The following is a 17,163-nucleotide window of genomic DNA, read 5'->3' on the forward strand; positions in this document are numbered from 1 at the left end:
GTAAGCTATCCCTCCTCGTCCTTCTCGATCTGTCTGCAGTTTGATACAGTTGATCACACCATCCTCTTCCAACACCACTGTCGTCCAGCTGGGTGGGACTGCACTTGTCTGGTTCCATTCTTATCTATCCAGTCATAGCCAGAAAATCACCTGTAATGGCTTCTCTTCCCACTCCCGCACCATTACCTCTGGTGTCCCCCAAGAATCCATCTTTGGCCCCCTCCTATTTCTCATCTACATGCTGCCCTTTGGCGATATCATCCAAAAACACCATCAGTTTCCACATATACACAGACAACGCCCAGATCTACCTCACCACCATCTCTCTCGACCCCTCCACTGTCTCTAAATTGTCAGACTGCTTGCCCTACATCCAGTACTGGCTGAGCAGAAATTTCCTCCAACTAAATATTGGGATGACCTAAGCCATTGTCTTTGGACACCACCACAAATTCCATTCCCTAGCCACCAACTACATCCCTATCCCTGGCAACTGCCTGAGGCTGAACCAACCATGGTGTCATATTTGATCCTAAGATGTGCTTCCAACCACATATCCACGTATCACTAATACTGCCCAGTTCCACTTCTTAACATCGTCCAATTCTGCCACTGCCTCTGAAACCCTCATCTGTGCATTTGTTAGCTCTACAGTTGATTATTCCAATGCACTCCTGGCCGGCTTCCCACTTTCTACCCTCCGTAAACTCGAGCTCATCTAAATCTCCGCTGCCCGTGTCCTAATTCACACCAAGTCCTGTGCTCGCTGATCTGCATTGGTTCCTGATTAAGCAAAGCCTCTATTTTAATAATCTCATTGCTGTTTTCAAATCCCTCCATGGCCTCGCCCCTCTTTGTAATCTTCTCCAACCTCACAACCCTCCCAGATATCTGCATTGCACAAATTCTGGCCTCTTGAGCCTCCTTGATTTTAATCCCTTTACCATTGGCGGTCGTGACTTCAGCTACCAAAGCTCTGGAATTCCCTTCCTAAACCGCTCTGCCTTTCTACCTCTCTTTCCTCCTTTAAGACGCTCCTTAAAATCTACCTCTTTGACTAAGCATTAGTCACCTATCCTAATATCTCCTTATGTGGATCGGTGTAAAAGTTTGTTTGATAATGCTACAGTGAAGGACCTTGGGACATTTTACTATGTAAAAGGTGTTATATAAATACAAGTTGTAGTTGTTGTTGATATTCGGAAGGATGACCAAAAGTTTGGTCAGAGATGGGTTTTAAGAAGGCTTTTTAAGGAGGTGAGGGAGATAGAGGATCTTCAAGAGGTAATTCCAGAGCACGAGACCTAAGTGGTTGCAGTCATGGCTGCCAATAGTGGTGTGAATGTTTTGGCTTATAATACTCCTGTGAAGCACCTTGGGATGATTTACTGTGTTAAAGGTGCTATATAAATACAAGTTGTTGTTGTTGTGAAGAGAGGGAGGACGTACAAGAGGCCAGAATTGGAGGAATGGAGTGATGGATGAATGGGACTTGGTCAAGCAAAAAGTAAAATCATGGGGCCCACAGCCCAAATTCCCAATGCAATTTTGTTGTTATCCCTGTTTGGTACAGAAATGGGATAGCAGATATCTGGCAAGGAGTTTAAGGCTGCAATTCAGACTCCAGTCCATTCCAACCCTGCTCAAACGTTATTTATGTACTTTATCATACAAATTGGCCTTTTGTTTAAACCACTATCTGGTAAACTCATGGCTACAACCTCTCATCCCATCACCTGTATTAGACTCCAGATACCAGTTACTTCTAGAAAGCAGTGCTATCCCGCCCTCCAGAACAGACCCGAATTCCCAAATCCCAGCCTCACCACCCCTCCCCTCAATATTGGGAGGCTGTGGACGCAAAGTTACTGGAGGCAAATGGCAGGTAGCGACAGATAATTCCCTTACTCTTCTTCAAAATAGTGCCATGGGATCTTTTATGTCCATCTGAGAGAGCAGATGGGGGCCTCGGTTTAACGTCTCATCTGAAAAACGGCACCTCTGACTGTGCGGCACTCCCCCAGAACTGCACTGGAGTGTCAGCCTAGATTTTTGCGCTCAATTCTTTGGAGTGGGACTTGAACCCGCAACCTTCGGACTAAACTTGTCGTGGATGTGCTCCCCAAATCATCAAAATATCTTTCCTGAAAGTATAGTGCAGACCATACCTTGCTCGTGTTGGCTAAGGCTGTGTCCGACTGACTTCTCCTCTCTTTTTTCAACTCACAGTCTTCTGTCCCATAATTTGCTGTGAGTAATTTGCTGTCCTTCATCACATCTTCATGGGACTTGGAGATTTCTAGACAGACCCAAATGTTAAAGAGAAGTTAGAGTACTTTAACATAAAAAGCATTCTGTTCAGCAACTTTTTCAATCCTAATTTACTTCAGACGAGAACATAGAACCAGATTTATTTGTGGAACCGAAACCCCCCATAAAGTACTTGAAAATCTACCAAATACACACTTTTTCATGACGAGAAGAACTGATTTTAAACTGGGCTGTGTTCTGTGTGGTTTGGGGGGTGGTGGGGGTGAGATGGTGGTGGGGGAGTGTGGTGGCGTTAGCGTGGACTCATTAGTGTGAGGCCTTGGCTTTATTAAGGCCCAGATCTCAGTTTAAAATTTAATAACGTCAAGATCAGCGAGTAGGAATGGGTTGGGGTGAGAAATGGATGCTGCCAAGAAGCCGAGGGAACAGTCCTCAGCATAGGATGTGGGTGTGGGCGCGTGTTGCAGAGCCGATGCCGGAAAGGGGCGGGAAAGGCGAGATTGTGGCAAGAAAGGCCCAAGGATTCATTGTGGGGCCTTGACAGTATTCCTGATCTTCTTAAACCCCCAAGGAATCCTACCAAAATTTAAAAAATTAACTTACCTTGGCCTCTCCTGTCCTACATCAGGTTTCTCTGGCAGCTTTGGCATTGTGAGTGCCTCCCACCATTTTAAGTTAAAAAGGTGGCACTGCATCGGAATTCCAGCAGTTAAAATGGCAAGCACATTGGGAACGCGCCACAAATCCCCTGACCGGTATTTGAACCACTCGCCCACCTTGTTTGTGCTGGGCGGGCTTAGGTTAAAATGGGGCCTGGAAATCCCACCTCATCTTGGATTTTGAGCTGCCTACCCTGCTTCAGATTTTGTAAAATTAGTTGTAGTTTGTCTCATTAAAATGAAGAGCAACAGATAATACTGATTCATCAGTTGAATACACAAGTTAAAAAGTTGCTATTGCACTTTACTCTGCGACAACTTGGGGTAGAAATTCCGATGTCCCCGGGCCCGTATGAAGTTTCTATGGACCCGGGAAGGTATCAAAAAGCCGGTTTTCAGAGCGCAATGCGCATGTGCTGAAAACCAGCTTTTCCGATCTGTCAAGCTGGAGCTTGACAGATCGTAGCTATTATGCTCATAATAAAGGATGAAACTGAGTACTGTATGTAATGAGTAAGTGTGACCTTAGCTCCTTTAATTAGACTCCAGAGTGCAGGTACAGCGTGGGTGGTCTGCTTATATACCGTGCTCCCAAGGGATGCTGGGATCCCTTGGGACTCCAACAGGTGGGCCCTCTGGTGGTGGTGTGATACAGGTTGCCAAGGGTTACATACATAACATCACTCCCTCGTAAAGTCAACAGTACACTTATTTACAGGGTGAGACGATCTGGGGCTTTTTGCTCCCTTGTCGATCGTCTCGGTACAAATGCAGGTGTGGGTGAATTGGTTGGTTCTTCACTGGGCGGCTGGGAAGCTGGCCTTGCTGGGCTGCTGGGGATGGTGAGTTCGGCTTCGTGGTCAACCGTGATGTCAGTTGCCACTTGCGTGTGTGTTGGAGGGTCGAAGTTGGTGCTGTCCTCTTTGGGTTGCTCGTAGCTGTTAGTGAACCGCAATTTAGTTTGGTCCAAATGCTTTCTGCACGTTAGTCCATTGGCCAATTTGACCTGAAACACCCTACTCCCTTCTTTGGCTATGACCGTGCCAGCAAGCCATTTGGGACCATGTCCATAATTGAGTACAAACACAGGGTCATTGACCTCAATATCGCGTGACAAGTTTGCGCGATCATGGTACATGCTTTTTGATGCCGCCTGCCCTCAACGTGATCATGGAGGTCAGGGTGGACAAGAGAGTCTTGTTTTGAGTGCCCATTTCATGAGCAGCTCAGCTGGGGGAACCCCGGTGAGCGAGTGGGGTCTGGTGCGGTAGCTGAGCAGGACTCGGGACAGTCGGGTCTGCAGGGAGCCTTCCGACACGCGTTTCAAGCTTTGCTTGATGGTTTGAACTGCCCGTTTTGCCTGGCCATTGGATGCGGGCTTGAACGGGACAGATGTGACGTGTTTGATCCCATTGCGGGTCATAAATTCCTTGAATTCGGCACTGGTGAAACACGGACTAGGACTAGGACATCAGGCAGGCCGTGTGTGGCAAACATGGCTCGTAGGCTTTCGATGGTGGCGGTGGACGTGCTTACAGACATTATTACACATTCAATTTTGAATAAGCATCCACAACAACCAAGAACATTTTGCCGAGAAATGGGCCCGCATAGTCTACATGGATCCTCGACCACGGTTTGGAGGGCCACGACCACAAACTTAGTGGTGCCTCTCTGGGGGCATTGCTCAGCTGAGAACAGTGTTGCACTGGCGCACGCATGACTCTAAATCTGAGTCGATGCTGGGCCATCACACATGGGATCTAGCTATGGTTTTCATCATTACAATGCCTGGGTGAGTGCTGTGTAGGTCGCATATGAACGTTTCTCTGCCTTTCTTGGGCAAGACCACGTGATTACCCCACAATAGACAGTCCACCTGCAGGGACAACTCGTCTTTGCGTCTGTGGAACAGCTTGATCTCCTCCTGCATCTCCGCTGGGATGCTGGACCAGCTCCCATGGAGGACACAGTTTTTTACCAGGGACAGTAAAGGATCCTGGCTGGTCCAGGTCCTGATCTGGCGGGCCATAACGGGTGACTTTTCGTTTTCGAATGCATCCATTACCATGAGCAAGTCTGCAGGCTGTGCCATTTCCACCCCGGTGGTGGGCAATGGTAGCCGACTGAGAGCATCAGCGCAGTTCTCTGTGCCCGGTCTGTGGCAGATTACATAGTTGTATGCCGACAGCGTGAGCGGGCAGAGGCATTGGTGTTAATCACTTTGCGCTCTGAGAATAGTGATATGAGCGGCTTATGGTCGGTTTCTAGCTCAAACTTGAGACCAAACAAATACTGTTGCATTTTTTTCACCCAGTAAACGCACGCCAGAGCTTCTTTTTCAATCATGCTGTAGGCCCTTTCGGCCTTGGACAGAATCCTGGACGCATAGGCGACCAGTTGCAAAATCCCCGATTCATTAGCCTGTTGTAACACACACCCAACCCCGTATAACAACACATCGCAAGCTAGCACTAATCGTTTACATGGGTTATACAAAACAAGCAGTTTGTTTGAACATAACAAATTTCTGGCTTTCTCAAAGGCAGCCTCTTGTGAATTCCCCCGTACCCAGTCGTCTCCCTTACGCAATAGCACATGTAGGGGTTCTAGCAAGGTGCGTTCTTGATGGTCTCCGTCTTAGCGTCGGTGGGTCTGATGCCGTCTGCTGCAATTCTTCTTCTCAAGAACTCGACCTCTGGCGCCAGGACAACACACTTCGAGCGTTTCAACCTGAGTCTCACGCGATCTAGCCGACTAAGAACCTCTTCAAGTGTTCGATGGTGTCCCGACCTGTGACCAGTATGTTGTCCTGGAAAAGCATGATGCGTGGAACTGACTTTTGCAGGCTCTCCATGTTCCATTGGAAAATTGCCACAGCTGAACGAATCCCGAACGGGCATCTGTTATAGATGAACAGACGTTTGTGCGTGTTGATGCAGGTGAGGCCTATCGAAGATTCCTCTAACTCCTGCATCATGTAGGCTGAGGTCAGGTCCAACTTGGTGAACATCTTTCCTCCAGCCAGGGTCGCAAATAGGTCGTCTGCCTTGAGTAGCGGGTACTGGTCCTGTAGCGAAAAACGGTTAATCGTTACTTTATAGTTCCCACAAATTCTGACCGTGCCCTCACCTTTGAGTACTGGGATAATCAGACTGGCCCACTCGTTGAATTCCACCGGCGAAATGATGCCTTCTCGCTGCAGCCTGTCTAGCTCAATTTCCACTTTCTCTCGCATCACATACGGACCGCCCGTGCCTTGTGGTGGATGGGTCATGTACTGGGAACCAAGTGGATCTGCACTGTCGCCCCCGAGAAACTTTCAATGCCTGGCTTGAACAACGATGGGAATCTGCTCAGAACCTGGGCACATGAGATGTCGTCCCAGTTCCAGCGGATTTTTCCCAGCCAACTTCTGCAGAATAGTGTGGGGCCATCCCCTGGCATGATCCATAGTGCGAGTTCGTGTACTGCTCCACCATAGGAGACTTTGACTTCTGCGCTGCCAATTACAGTGTTCAGCTCTTTGGTGTAAGTTCTTAGTTTGGTGTGAATGGGGCTGAGCTTGTTGCACCACAGCTTGTTGCACCACAGCTTGTCAAAGGCCTTTGTGCTCATTATGGACTGACTCGCACCCGTGTCCAGTTCCATGGACACTGGAATTCCGTTCATTTCAACGTTTAACATAATCGGTGGACATTTCGTGGTGAAGGTGTGTACCCCGTACACTACTGCGTCCTCGGTTCGAGTCTCTAGTTCAGCCTGATCCATCATGGATTGATTTTCCTCTGCAACGTGGTGGTTTGCAGGGTTTGCAGCTCGCCTGCACATTCGCTGGAGGTATCCCATTGTTCTGCAGCCATTGCACGCTTCGTGTTTGAAGCGGCATTGATGGGCCCGATGACCACCTCCACAACGCCAACAAGGTGTTAACTGCCTCGCATTAACGATTGATGGCAGACTCTGGGTCATCTGAGGTTGTGCAGCTGTAGGCGTGTACGTTGTGCCATGTATATTCCTGCTCAGAAATGATGTTACTTTGTGCACAGTACTAGCCGAAACCTCTTTATGCTGCAAAATTTATTTGGTGTTATCGCTGGTGGACATAAATGCCTGGGCTATCGTTATGGCTTTGCTCAGATTCGGTGTTTCAACAGTCAATAGTTTGCGAAGGATAACCTCATGGCCAATGCCAAGCACAAAAAAGTCTCTAAGCATTTGTTCAAGGAATCCATCAAATTTGCAATGTCCTGCAAGGCGCCTTAGTTTGGCGACGTAACTCGCCACTTCCTGGCCCTCCGACCGTTGACACGTGTAAAACCGATACATCGCCATCAAAATGCTTTCCTTCGGATTTAGGTGCTTCCGGACCAGCGTACACAATTCTTCATAGGATTTGGTTGTTGGTTTTACCGGAGCTAGAAGATTTTTCATGAGGCCATAGGTTGTTGCCCCATAGATGGTAAGGAGGATCGCCCTTCATTTGGCAGCATTCTCGTCCCCTTCCAGCTCGTTGGCCACAAAGTATTGGTCAAGTCTCTCCACGAAGGCTTCCCAATCATCTCCTTCTGAGAACTTCTCCTGGATACCAACAGTTCTTTGCATTTTCGCGCAGTTGTTAGTTATCTCGTCGTCAATTATTATGCTCATAATAAAGTGATAAAACTGTATGCAATGAGTAAGTGTGACCTTAGCTCCTTTAATTAGACTCCAGAGTGCAGGTACAGCAGGGGAGGCCTGCTTATATACCGTGCTCCCAACAGGTGCTGGAATTCCTCTGGCGGTGGTGTGATACAGGGTGCCAAGGGTTACATACATAATATAATAGTAGCCAGATCGGGAGCGAGGACATTTGTACATGCAAGATTGCGATATTTACGCATATCTTGCCCAGCAAGTGTCCTCAAAAATCTTGCGCCTGAAAAAGCAAGCGCATAGCCTACTTTTACAGGTACACGTGTTTTAAAACACACAAAAAATCATTAAAATAAAGTTATGAAAACATATTTAATTGTTAAAAACCCTCCCCACTACGATAAATTTTATTTTAAGGCATAATTAAAAAAACTTTTTTAAAAATCGGGAAAATATATATTTTTTAATAAGACATTAATAACTTTAATTTAAATGAATCTTAAATATGTAGTGTATATTTTCTATTTTTTATTAGTGTTTTGGGTGTTTGGATGGGTTTCTCATTCATAATAATGGGAACTCCAACTTACGGAGTTGCCATTATTATGAATGAGAAAATACTGTACCTTGATTGGCTGGCCAGAACTATGTGACTCCAGCTCCAGCTTACAGACGTCCCTACGTGCACGCGCTGTGATGCGCAGGGAGAGGGGGCCTGTGGACCAGGATCTCGAGCGGGCACAGCAGCTTCAGGTAAGTGCGCATTTTTTCTCTAAAATCAAGTCGAACGCCCGCGGGAAGGAGAAAGCGGAATTTATGCGCCCTTCAGTTTCCCTCTTGTGCTCACCATGTAGCAAAAATTCCTCATCTTTTCTAAGTCTTGGCAGAGATGCATGAACATCTTCATTCTGAAATGGATCCATTCCTCCTCTTGCTGACCCAAGCAATTTTCCTTGTCTTCCTTCAGAGGTAGCAGTGGTTCACTGAAATTGCTTTTCCACTTCAGCTTCCAGTACTCAAATATATAACCTACCATCAGCTCGGAGAGATGCAATTCACCAGCCATGTAGCAACCTTTACGAAGTGCCGTATGGTGCTGAAATCCTTCAGAATTATAGCTTTAAAACGTGACTAGTTAGAGATCTTTTTGGTTGATTTATTTTTTGGGAAGCCATTATAGAAATGTTTTAAATTTGAACTTCGTAAAAATTGGGTTCAGTTGTAGAGCCACCTAGTGGACTGCTGATGTAATAGCATAAAGCCATTTGCTTGCACAGTTCTACTCAGAAGCCACGTTGTGCAATTGTGGGTATAATCTGTGTCTCAAGAAATCAAGATTGGCGATGAGGATGCGATCTTCGGATTCCATAGCTGAAATTTTTGATGGAGGATAATCCTGCCAATCGACAGAGGGCCTTTTAGACGTTCTTCATTTTGCAGGAAATCTTAAAAATCCGAGGTAAATTCCGAGCACACGTGGCTGAACTGTTGATGCTGCAAAGTCCAGATGGCCGCGCCTATGGGAATAATTGGTGGGTTTCATTGCGACCGAGAGACTTTAGGAGCGTATGTGGAATGGCTAGAAATGTTTCTCACCGCAAATAGTATCGTCGAAGTCCCCGATGATGTAAACCGTAACCGGGCAGTTTTAGAAAGGAAACGGGCTATTTTCTTAACTGAAGCAGGCCCCGAGGTGTATGAAACCTTGAAAAATGTGCTTGTTCCCACTGACGGAGAGAACAATCCTGAGCCCCTGGAAATTGCTGAAAGTTATCGTTTTGGAATATGAGATTAATTAACTGACGAGAGTATCAGTGAGTATATTGTAGCTTTAAAAAAGCTATCCATTCTATGTTATTTCGGAAACTTTCAGGACCGAGCAATCAGAAGAAAGTTGTTGACAACCCCAACTTGACTTTTGATTTAGCTTGTCAGACAGCTATGTCAATGGATATGTTCGATCAATATTCTTGAGTAGTTTGCGCCATTTCCAGTCATCCGACAACTGAGGTGAATTAGCTGCAGGCTCAAAGTAAAAGGCAGTTGGGCCCCAAGGCCTCAGCAACTGGCCAAGGTAACAGGCATTCATATCATGCTATTGGTGCCTGGGACAACACATCGCTCAAAGCTGTCCATATGTGAAGGCAGAGTGTTTCTACTGCAAGAAAACTGGGCATCTTGCGAAGACATGCCGACAGAAGAGTAAACCGACTGGCAATGCTAGAAGTACAAATCGGCAGACACTGCATAGCTTTGAAGAGAAGCAACAGGACGAAGAGTTTCTGGAGATTTACGTCATCAGGAGCACAAAGTTATCTGACAGCGAAGTATCGTCATCCTAGTAGACATCGCAGGAACCAGGATACCCATGGAAATCGACACTGGTGCATCTGTGAGCGTGGTACTGGAATTGCTATTTTGCTACAAGGTGCGTGATTATCGGCTAGAGAAATCGAAGAGAGAGCTGCGAGGCTACTCAGGAGAGCTAATCCCTGTAGTAGGAAGTGTCACCATACCAGTGAAATACAAGGATCAGCATCAGAGCTTGCCCATCATAGTAGTGGCAGGAGACAAGCCTGCCTTGATAGGTTGAAATTGGTTGGGATCACTGAAGCTGGATTGGAATGAGATTTTTCGTGTGGAAGCAAAATTTGCATCGAAAGATGATGTCATCAAGCAGTATCCGAAGGTGTTCCATGAAACAGGCAGCCGGATCTAAGACTACAAGGCGAGTGTCAGGGTGCAGAAAGAAACAAGACCAGTTTACTACAAGCCACTTTCGTATCATACTCACTCAAGGAGAAAGTTGAGTAAGAACTCAGAAGACTAGAAACTGAGAACATTATCTCTAAGGTAGATCTGAGTAATTGGGCTACACCCATTGTTGTTGTATCTAAGTCAGATAGTAAGGTAAGGTTGTGTGGTGATTATAAGGTAACCGTAAACCAGATTCTAGAGTATAATCTACCCAATACATTGCCAAATTTGGAAGATGTGTTCACAACGCTGACAGGTGGCCAGATCTTTTCAAAGTTAGATCTAACAAACGGCTACCTATAACTTGAGTTAGATGAAGAGTCCAAATCATGCTTGATTATAAATACTCACCTAGGCCTGTATCAATTCAAAAAGCTACCATCTGGAGTGTCTTCCGCCCCCGACATATTCCAGGGGGTGATGAACCAAATTTTGCAAAAGATTGACGGAGTAGTGTATTATTTAGATGACATCTCATTTGCAGCACCAAACAGGCAAATCCATGATAAGATATTGAATGAAGTGTTCAAATGCCTAGAGAGGCACAGAGTACGAGTGACTGCTCACAGGTGTGAGATGTTTCAAAATTCAGTGGCGTACTTAGGGCACAGAGTAGACAAAGATGGTTTACATCCAACCAAGGGAAAGCTGGATGCAATCAGAAAAGCACCCACTCCCAAGAATGTCTCTGAAGCCCGATCATTTTTGGGTCTTTTGAATTATTACGGAAAGTTTCTCCCACATTTGGCTCGTGTTATATCCACTGAATGAGCTGTTGAGAAAACAGGTCCCTTGGAAGTGGTCAAAAGAATGCAACACAGCAGTCAAAGAGTGTAAAAGCCAGTTAGTAGAGAGGACCATGTTAGTTCACTATGATGTATCTAAGGAGATCAAACTAGCATGTAATGCCTCTCCATACGGAGTTGGGACAGTGATCTCTTATGTAATAGATAGTGGGAAGGAGAGACCAATTGTTTTTGCTTCACGCACTCTCAGTGTCAGTGAGCGGAATTATGTGCAGATCGAAAGCGAAGCTTTGGCATTGATTTTTGGGGTCAAGAAGTTTCACAAATACTTGTTTGGTTGTAAGTTTACCATCGTTACTGACCATAAGCCCAGACAACAATCCTCCATCCAAATTCCCCTGTTCCAACCTTAGCTACAGCCCGAATGCAGAGATGGGCTTTGATTTTGTCAGCATATACTTATGACATTGAGTACAGACGATCAGCTGATCACAGTAATGCTGATACTATGTCCAAGTTGCCATCCCCATCACAAGTTACACCCAATAGGGAAGAAGTGTTCTATTTCTCATACATTGATGAGCTGCCAGTCACAACTGAAGAGATTGGTAGGGCAACCAAACGTGACCCAGTTATGTCAAAGGTGCATGATTACATCACAAATGGATGATCAAACCAGATATCAGCGGAAGATATTCATCCATACTTCGATCATAGGAATGAATTGTCAGTGGATAATGATTGTATCATGTGGGGAGCTAGAGTGGTTATTCCAAATAGGTTCAGGTCCAAATTGTTAGATCTTCATGACCAGCACCTGGGAATGTGCTTGACCAGGAGCTTTGCGCGCAGTTATTTATGGTGGCTAGGTTTAGATAAAGAGATAGAGTACATCGTCAGTCAGTGTACAAGATATCAATCGATGAGCAAGAAACCATCATTAGTATCGTTACAACCATGGAAATGGCCTCCCAGGGTGTGGCAAAGGTTACATGTAGATTTTGCTGAGCTAGAAGGACAGCAATTGTTCATTGTGATGGATAGTCATTTGAAGTGGGTGGAGGTGTTTCTGATGCGGATAATAACAACATGAAAAACACTAGATAATTTGCAAAGATTGTTTTCTTCATACGGCCTCCCAGAAGAAATTGCGTTTGATAATGCGCCGCAATTTTGTTCAGAAGAATTTGTACAGTTCATGACCAGAAATGTGTGAAACATACCAAAGTTCCACTGTACCACCCTGCATCAAATGGTGCAGCAGAGCGCACAGTACAAATTGTAAAATATGCCCTCATCAAACAAATGTTGGATCCAAATCCGAAGAAACATCAGTTGTTATTGGACCACAAACTGGTAAATGTTCCAATTATTTATTGTAATACCCCTCATACCACTACTGATAGAAACCCAGCAGAGTTGTTTCTCAAACGACAGCCATGAACCAGGTTCTTGTCTTTAAAGCCAAACTTGTCACAATCAATAGACAGGAAACAATCAAGGCAGAAAGAGAGTCATGATAAAGGTAAAGTAAGAGAGAGAAGTGTGAAGTTGAATCAGAAGGTTGGAGTGAAGAACCATCACCATAAATGGTTAAAGTGGTTACCAGGAAGAGTAGTGAAGATATGCAGCCCTCACACATATTTGGTCAAGATGTTTGATCATGGAAAGGTTAGTTTTATTCACATTGATTATATGTTACTTAGAGATGTGGAAGGAGTTGAAAGTTGGGATGATTCAATTTATTTCGATGAATCAGATAGTCTTGTTACAAGTACAGTACCAGTAGCAAATCCTACATCAGATGTACTAGAAACAAGTCCAAGAGAAAATCAGAATTTAAGTCTGAGTCCAAGGTAGGCCAACAAACAGTTTAAAAGTGTAGAGAGTCCAAATGTAGATCAAGGTCAGCCCTTGGAGTAAAACTCTCCTCAGGCTCAGCCTAAAATGAGTCAAAGTCCCACAACACAATCGGAAAGTTCTGTTCAAGAAAGAAGGTATCCTCTTCAAAACAGAAAACCAGTAGTTAAGTTTAATCTGTAAATATGGAAAATGAGTTCATATCTTTTGTTTGTGTTACAGAATTCTATAGTAGAATTTAGAAACATAAAATAGGTTCCATTTGAGAAATGTATACCATGCAAGTCATGTACAATGATTATTTCCTATGAGTAACTTCTTCAATAAGGAGGGAGAAGTGTTGTAGAGCCATCTAGTGGACTACTGATGTAATAACAATAAAGTCATGTGCTTGCACAGTTCTACTCGGAAGCCATGTTGTGCAATTATGTGTATAAACTGTGTCTCAAGATATCACAGTTTCTGCAACTGAATCTTCCAAATCCAGCTTTCACTCTGTTGTGTATCTGTAAAGCAAGCACTCCCATGTTCCGCCACCAGGGAGCGCATCCCCTGAAGTACCAAGGGATCCCAGCGTCCCTTGGGAGCACTGTATATAAGCTGGCCCCTAAGGCCTGTTCCTCACTCTGGAGTGTCTTAATAAAGACTGAGGTCACTGTTACTTCAACCTCCCTGTGTGCAGTCTCACCTGTGTTAGGAACACAATAACTGGCGACGAGTATACGAATCCAACGCAAAGACACAGCAAACTGTGGGCATCCTGGAGAAGTTCTCGGAGGGTGAGGACTGGGAAGCCTATGTCGAACGACTAGACCAGTACTTTGTAGTCAACGAGCTGGACGGAGAAGGAAGCACTGCAAAAAGGAGAACAGTCTTCCTCATGGTATGCGGGGCACCGACCTACAGCCTCATGAAGAATCTTCTGGCTCCAGTGAAACCCACAGATAAGTCATATGAGGAGCTGTGTACACTGGTTCAGGAGCATCTTAACCCGAGGGAGAGCGTGCTGATGGCAAGATATCGGTTCTACACGTGCCAGCGATCTGAAGGTCAGGAAGTGGCGAGCTACGTCGCTGAGCTAAGGCGACTTGCAGGACAATGTGAGTTTGATGGCTACCTGGGGCAAATGCTCAGAGACTTTTTTGGACTGGGCATTGGCCACGACACCATCCTACAAAAACTTTTGACTGTAGAGACACCGACCCTCAGTAAGGCCATTGCGATAGCACAGGCGTTTATGTCCATCAGTGATAACACCAAACAAATCTCTCAGCACACAAGTGCTAGCAATGTTCATAAATTAACTGGAACTGTGTTTGCGAGCAGAAATGTACAGGGCAGAAACCACGAGTCTGCAACTGCCAGCAGGCCTCAGGTAACCCAGATGACTCAGAGTCCACAACAAAGGATGAATGCAAGGCAATTCACACCTTGTTGGCATTGTAGAGGCTTCCATTCAGCTTATTCATGCCACTTCAAAGGGTATGTTTGCAAGAGCTGTGGAACAATGGGGCACCACCAAGCTCTGCAAAATCTGCTAACCACCATGTGGTAGAGGAAGATCGGACCATGGTGGATCAAAGCAATTTCGAGCCTCAGAGAGAGGAGGCAGATGCTGAAGTACATGGGGTGCACACATTTTCGACGAAATGTCCACCTATAATGCTAAATGTAAAATTGAATGGCTTACCCGTAGCCATGGAACTGTACACTGGCGCTAGCCAATCCATCATGAGTAAAAAGATGTTTGAGAGACTGTGGTGCAACAAGGCACTCAGACCAGTCCTCAGCCCCATCCACATGAAACTGAGAACGTACACCAAAGAGCTTATCACTGTCCTGGGCAGCGCCATGGTCAAGGTCATCTACGAGGGCACGGTGCACGAACTGCCACTCTGAATTGTCCCGGGCAATGGCCCCACACTGCTTGGAAGGAGCTGGCTGGGCAAAATCCGCTGGAACTGGGATGACATCCGAGCGCTATCACATGTCGATGAGGCCTCATGTACCCAGGTTCTTAACAAATTTCCTTCCCTTTTTGAGCCTGGCATTGGAAACTATTCCGGGGCGAAGGTGCGGATCCACTTGGTCCCAGAGGCACGACCCATTCACCACAAAGGCGCGAACGGTACCTCACATGATGAGGGAGAAAGTGGAAATCGAGCTGGACAGGCTGCAATGCGAAGGCATCATCTCCCCAGTGGAATTCAGCGAGTGGGCCAGCCCGATTGTTCCAGTACTCAAAAGTGATGGCACGGTCAGGATTTGCGGCGATTATAAAGTAACTATTAATCGTTTCTCGCGACAGGACCAATACCCGCTACCTAAGGCAGACGACCTATTTGCGACACTGGCAAGAGGCAAGACGTTCACCAAGCTCGACCTGACTTCAGCCTACATGACGCAGGAACTGGAGGAGTCTTCGAAGGGCCTCACCTGCATCAACACGCACAAGGGACTGTTCATCTACAACAGATGCCCGTTTGAAATTCGGTCGGCTGCAGCGATCTTCCAGAGAAACATGGAGAGCCTACTCAAGTCGGTACCATGCACGGTGGTTTTTCAGGACGACATATTGGTCACGGGTCGGGACACCGTTGAGCACCTACAAAACCTGGAGGAGGTCCTCCAGCGACTGGATCGCGTAGGGCTGCGGCTAAAGAGGTCGAAATGTGCCTTCATGGCAACAGAAGGGGAGTTTTTGGGGAGAAAGATCGTGGCGGACGGCATTCGGCCCACAGACGCCAAGACAGAGGCTATCAGGAACGCGCCCAGGCCACAGAACGTCACGGAGCTGCGGTCGTTCCTGGGACTCTTCAACTATTTTGGTAACTGCCTACCGGGGTTAAGCACCCTCTTAGAGCCCCTACATGTGTTATTGCGTAAAGGTGAGAACTGGGTATTGGTAAAAACCAAGAAATTGCTTTTGAGAAAGCCAGAAACATTTTATGCTCCAACAAGCTGCTTGTATTGTATAACCCGTGTAAAAGACTCGTGCTAGCATGTGATGTGTCGTTGTACGGAGTCGGGTGTGTATTACAACAAGCTAACGTTGTGGGGAAGTTGCAACCTGTCGCTAATGCCTCCAGGAGCTTGTCTAAGGCCGAGAGAACCTACAGCATGATTGAGAAAGAGGCATTAGCGTGTGTGTTCGGGGTAAAGAAAATGCATCAGTACCTGTTTGGCCTCAAATTTGGGCTGGAAACCTATCACAAGCCCCTCATATCCCTGTTCGCTGAAAACAAGGGGATAAATACTAATGCCTCAGCCCGCATACAAAGGTGGGCACTCGCGCTATCAGCGTATAACTATACCATCCACCACAGGCCAGGCACCGAGAACTGTGCGGATGTTCTCAGTCGGCTACCATTGCCCACCACAGGGGTGGAAATGGCGCAGCCTGCAAACTTGTTGATGGTGGCGCAGCCCGCAGACTTGTTGATGGTCATGGAAGCATTTGAAAATGATAAATCACCTGTCACAGCCTGCCAGATTAGGACTTGGACCAGCCAAGGTCCTCTGCTGTCTCTAGTAAAAAACTGTATGGCAGCTGGGCCAGCATTCCCGTTGAAATGCAAGAGCCGTTCCAGCGGCGAAAGGACGAGCTGTACATTCAGGCAGACTGCCTGTTGTGGGGTAACCGCGTAGTGCTATCCACAAAGGGCAGGGAGATGTTCATCTCGGATCTCCACAGCACACACCCGGGTATAGTAATGATGAAAGCAATAGCCAGATCCCACGTGTGGTAGCCCGGTATCGACTCTGACTTAAGAGTCCTGTGTACAGAAATGCAGCGTGTGTGGTCAGTTGAGCAACGCGCCCAGAGAGGCACCACTAAGTTTGTGGTCCTGGCCCTCCAGACCATGGTCAAGGATTCATGTCTACTATGCGGGCCCGTTTCTCAGTAAAATGTTCCTGGTGGTGGTGGATGCTTTTTCAAAATGGATTGAATGTGAAATAATGTCGGGAAGCACCGTCACCGCCACCATTGAAAGCCTGAGGGCAATGTTTGCCACCCACGGCCTGCCTGACATACTGGTCAGTGACAACGGGCCATGTTTCACCAGTGCCGAATTTAAAGAATTCATGACCCGCAATGGGATCAAACATGTCACCTCGGCCCCGTTTGAACCAGCCTCCAATGGGCAGGCAGACCGGGCAGTACAAACAAACAAACAGAGTCTCAAACGAGTCACAGAAGGCTCAGTCCAAACCCGCCTGTCCCGAATACTGCT

The 17,163-nt window shown here is 46.4% G+C and overlaps 1 protein-coding gene across 2 annotated transcripts in view; it reads right to left on the bottom strand.

The window, feature by feature from the left end:
• The window catches only part of sytl3 (synaptotagmin-like 3), a 266,722-nt gene that overhangs the window by 34,775 nt on the left and 214,784 nt on the right, over nt 1-17,163 (bottom strand). For both annotated transcript variants that reach the window (XM_070889705.1, XM_070889706.1), the window contains exon 8: nt 2,169-2,299. In XM_070889705.1, the coding sequence (XP_070745806.1) occupies nt 2,169-2,299 (131 nt within the window). The remainder of the gene's footprint in view (nt 1-2,168; nt 2,300-17,163) is intronic.

Source organism: Pristiophorus japonicus, chromosome 9 (assembly GCF_044704955.1).
Source record: "Pristiophorus japonicus isolate sPriJap1 chromosome 9, sPriJap1.hap1, whole genome shotgun sequence".
Classification (NCBI taxonomy): Eukaryota; Metazoa; Chordata; class Chondrichthyes; family Pristiophoridae; genus Pristiophorus; species Pristiophorus japonicus.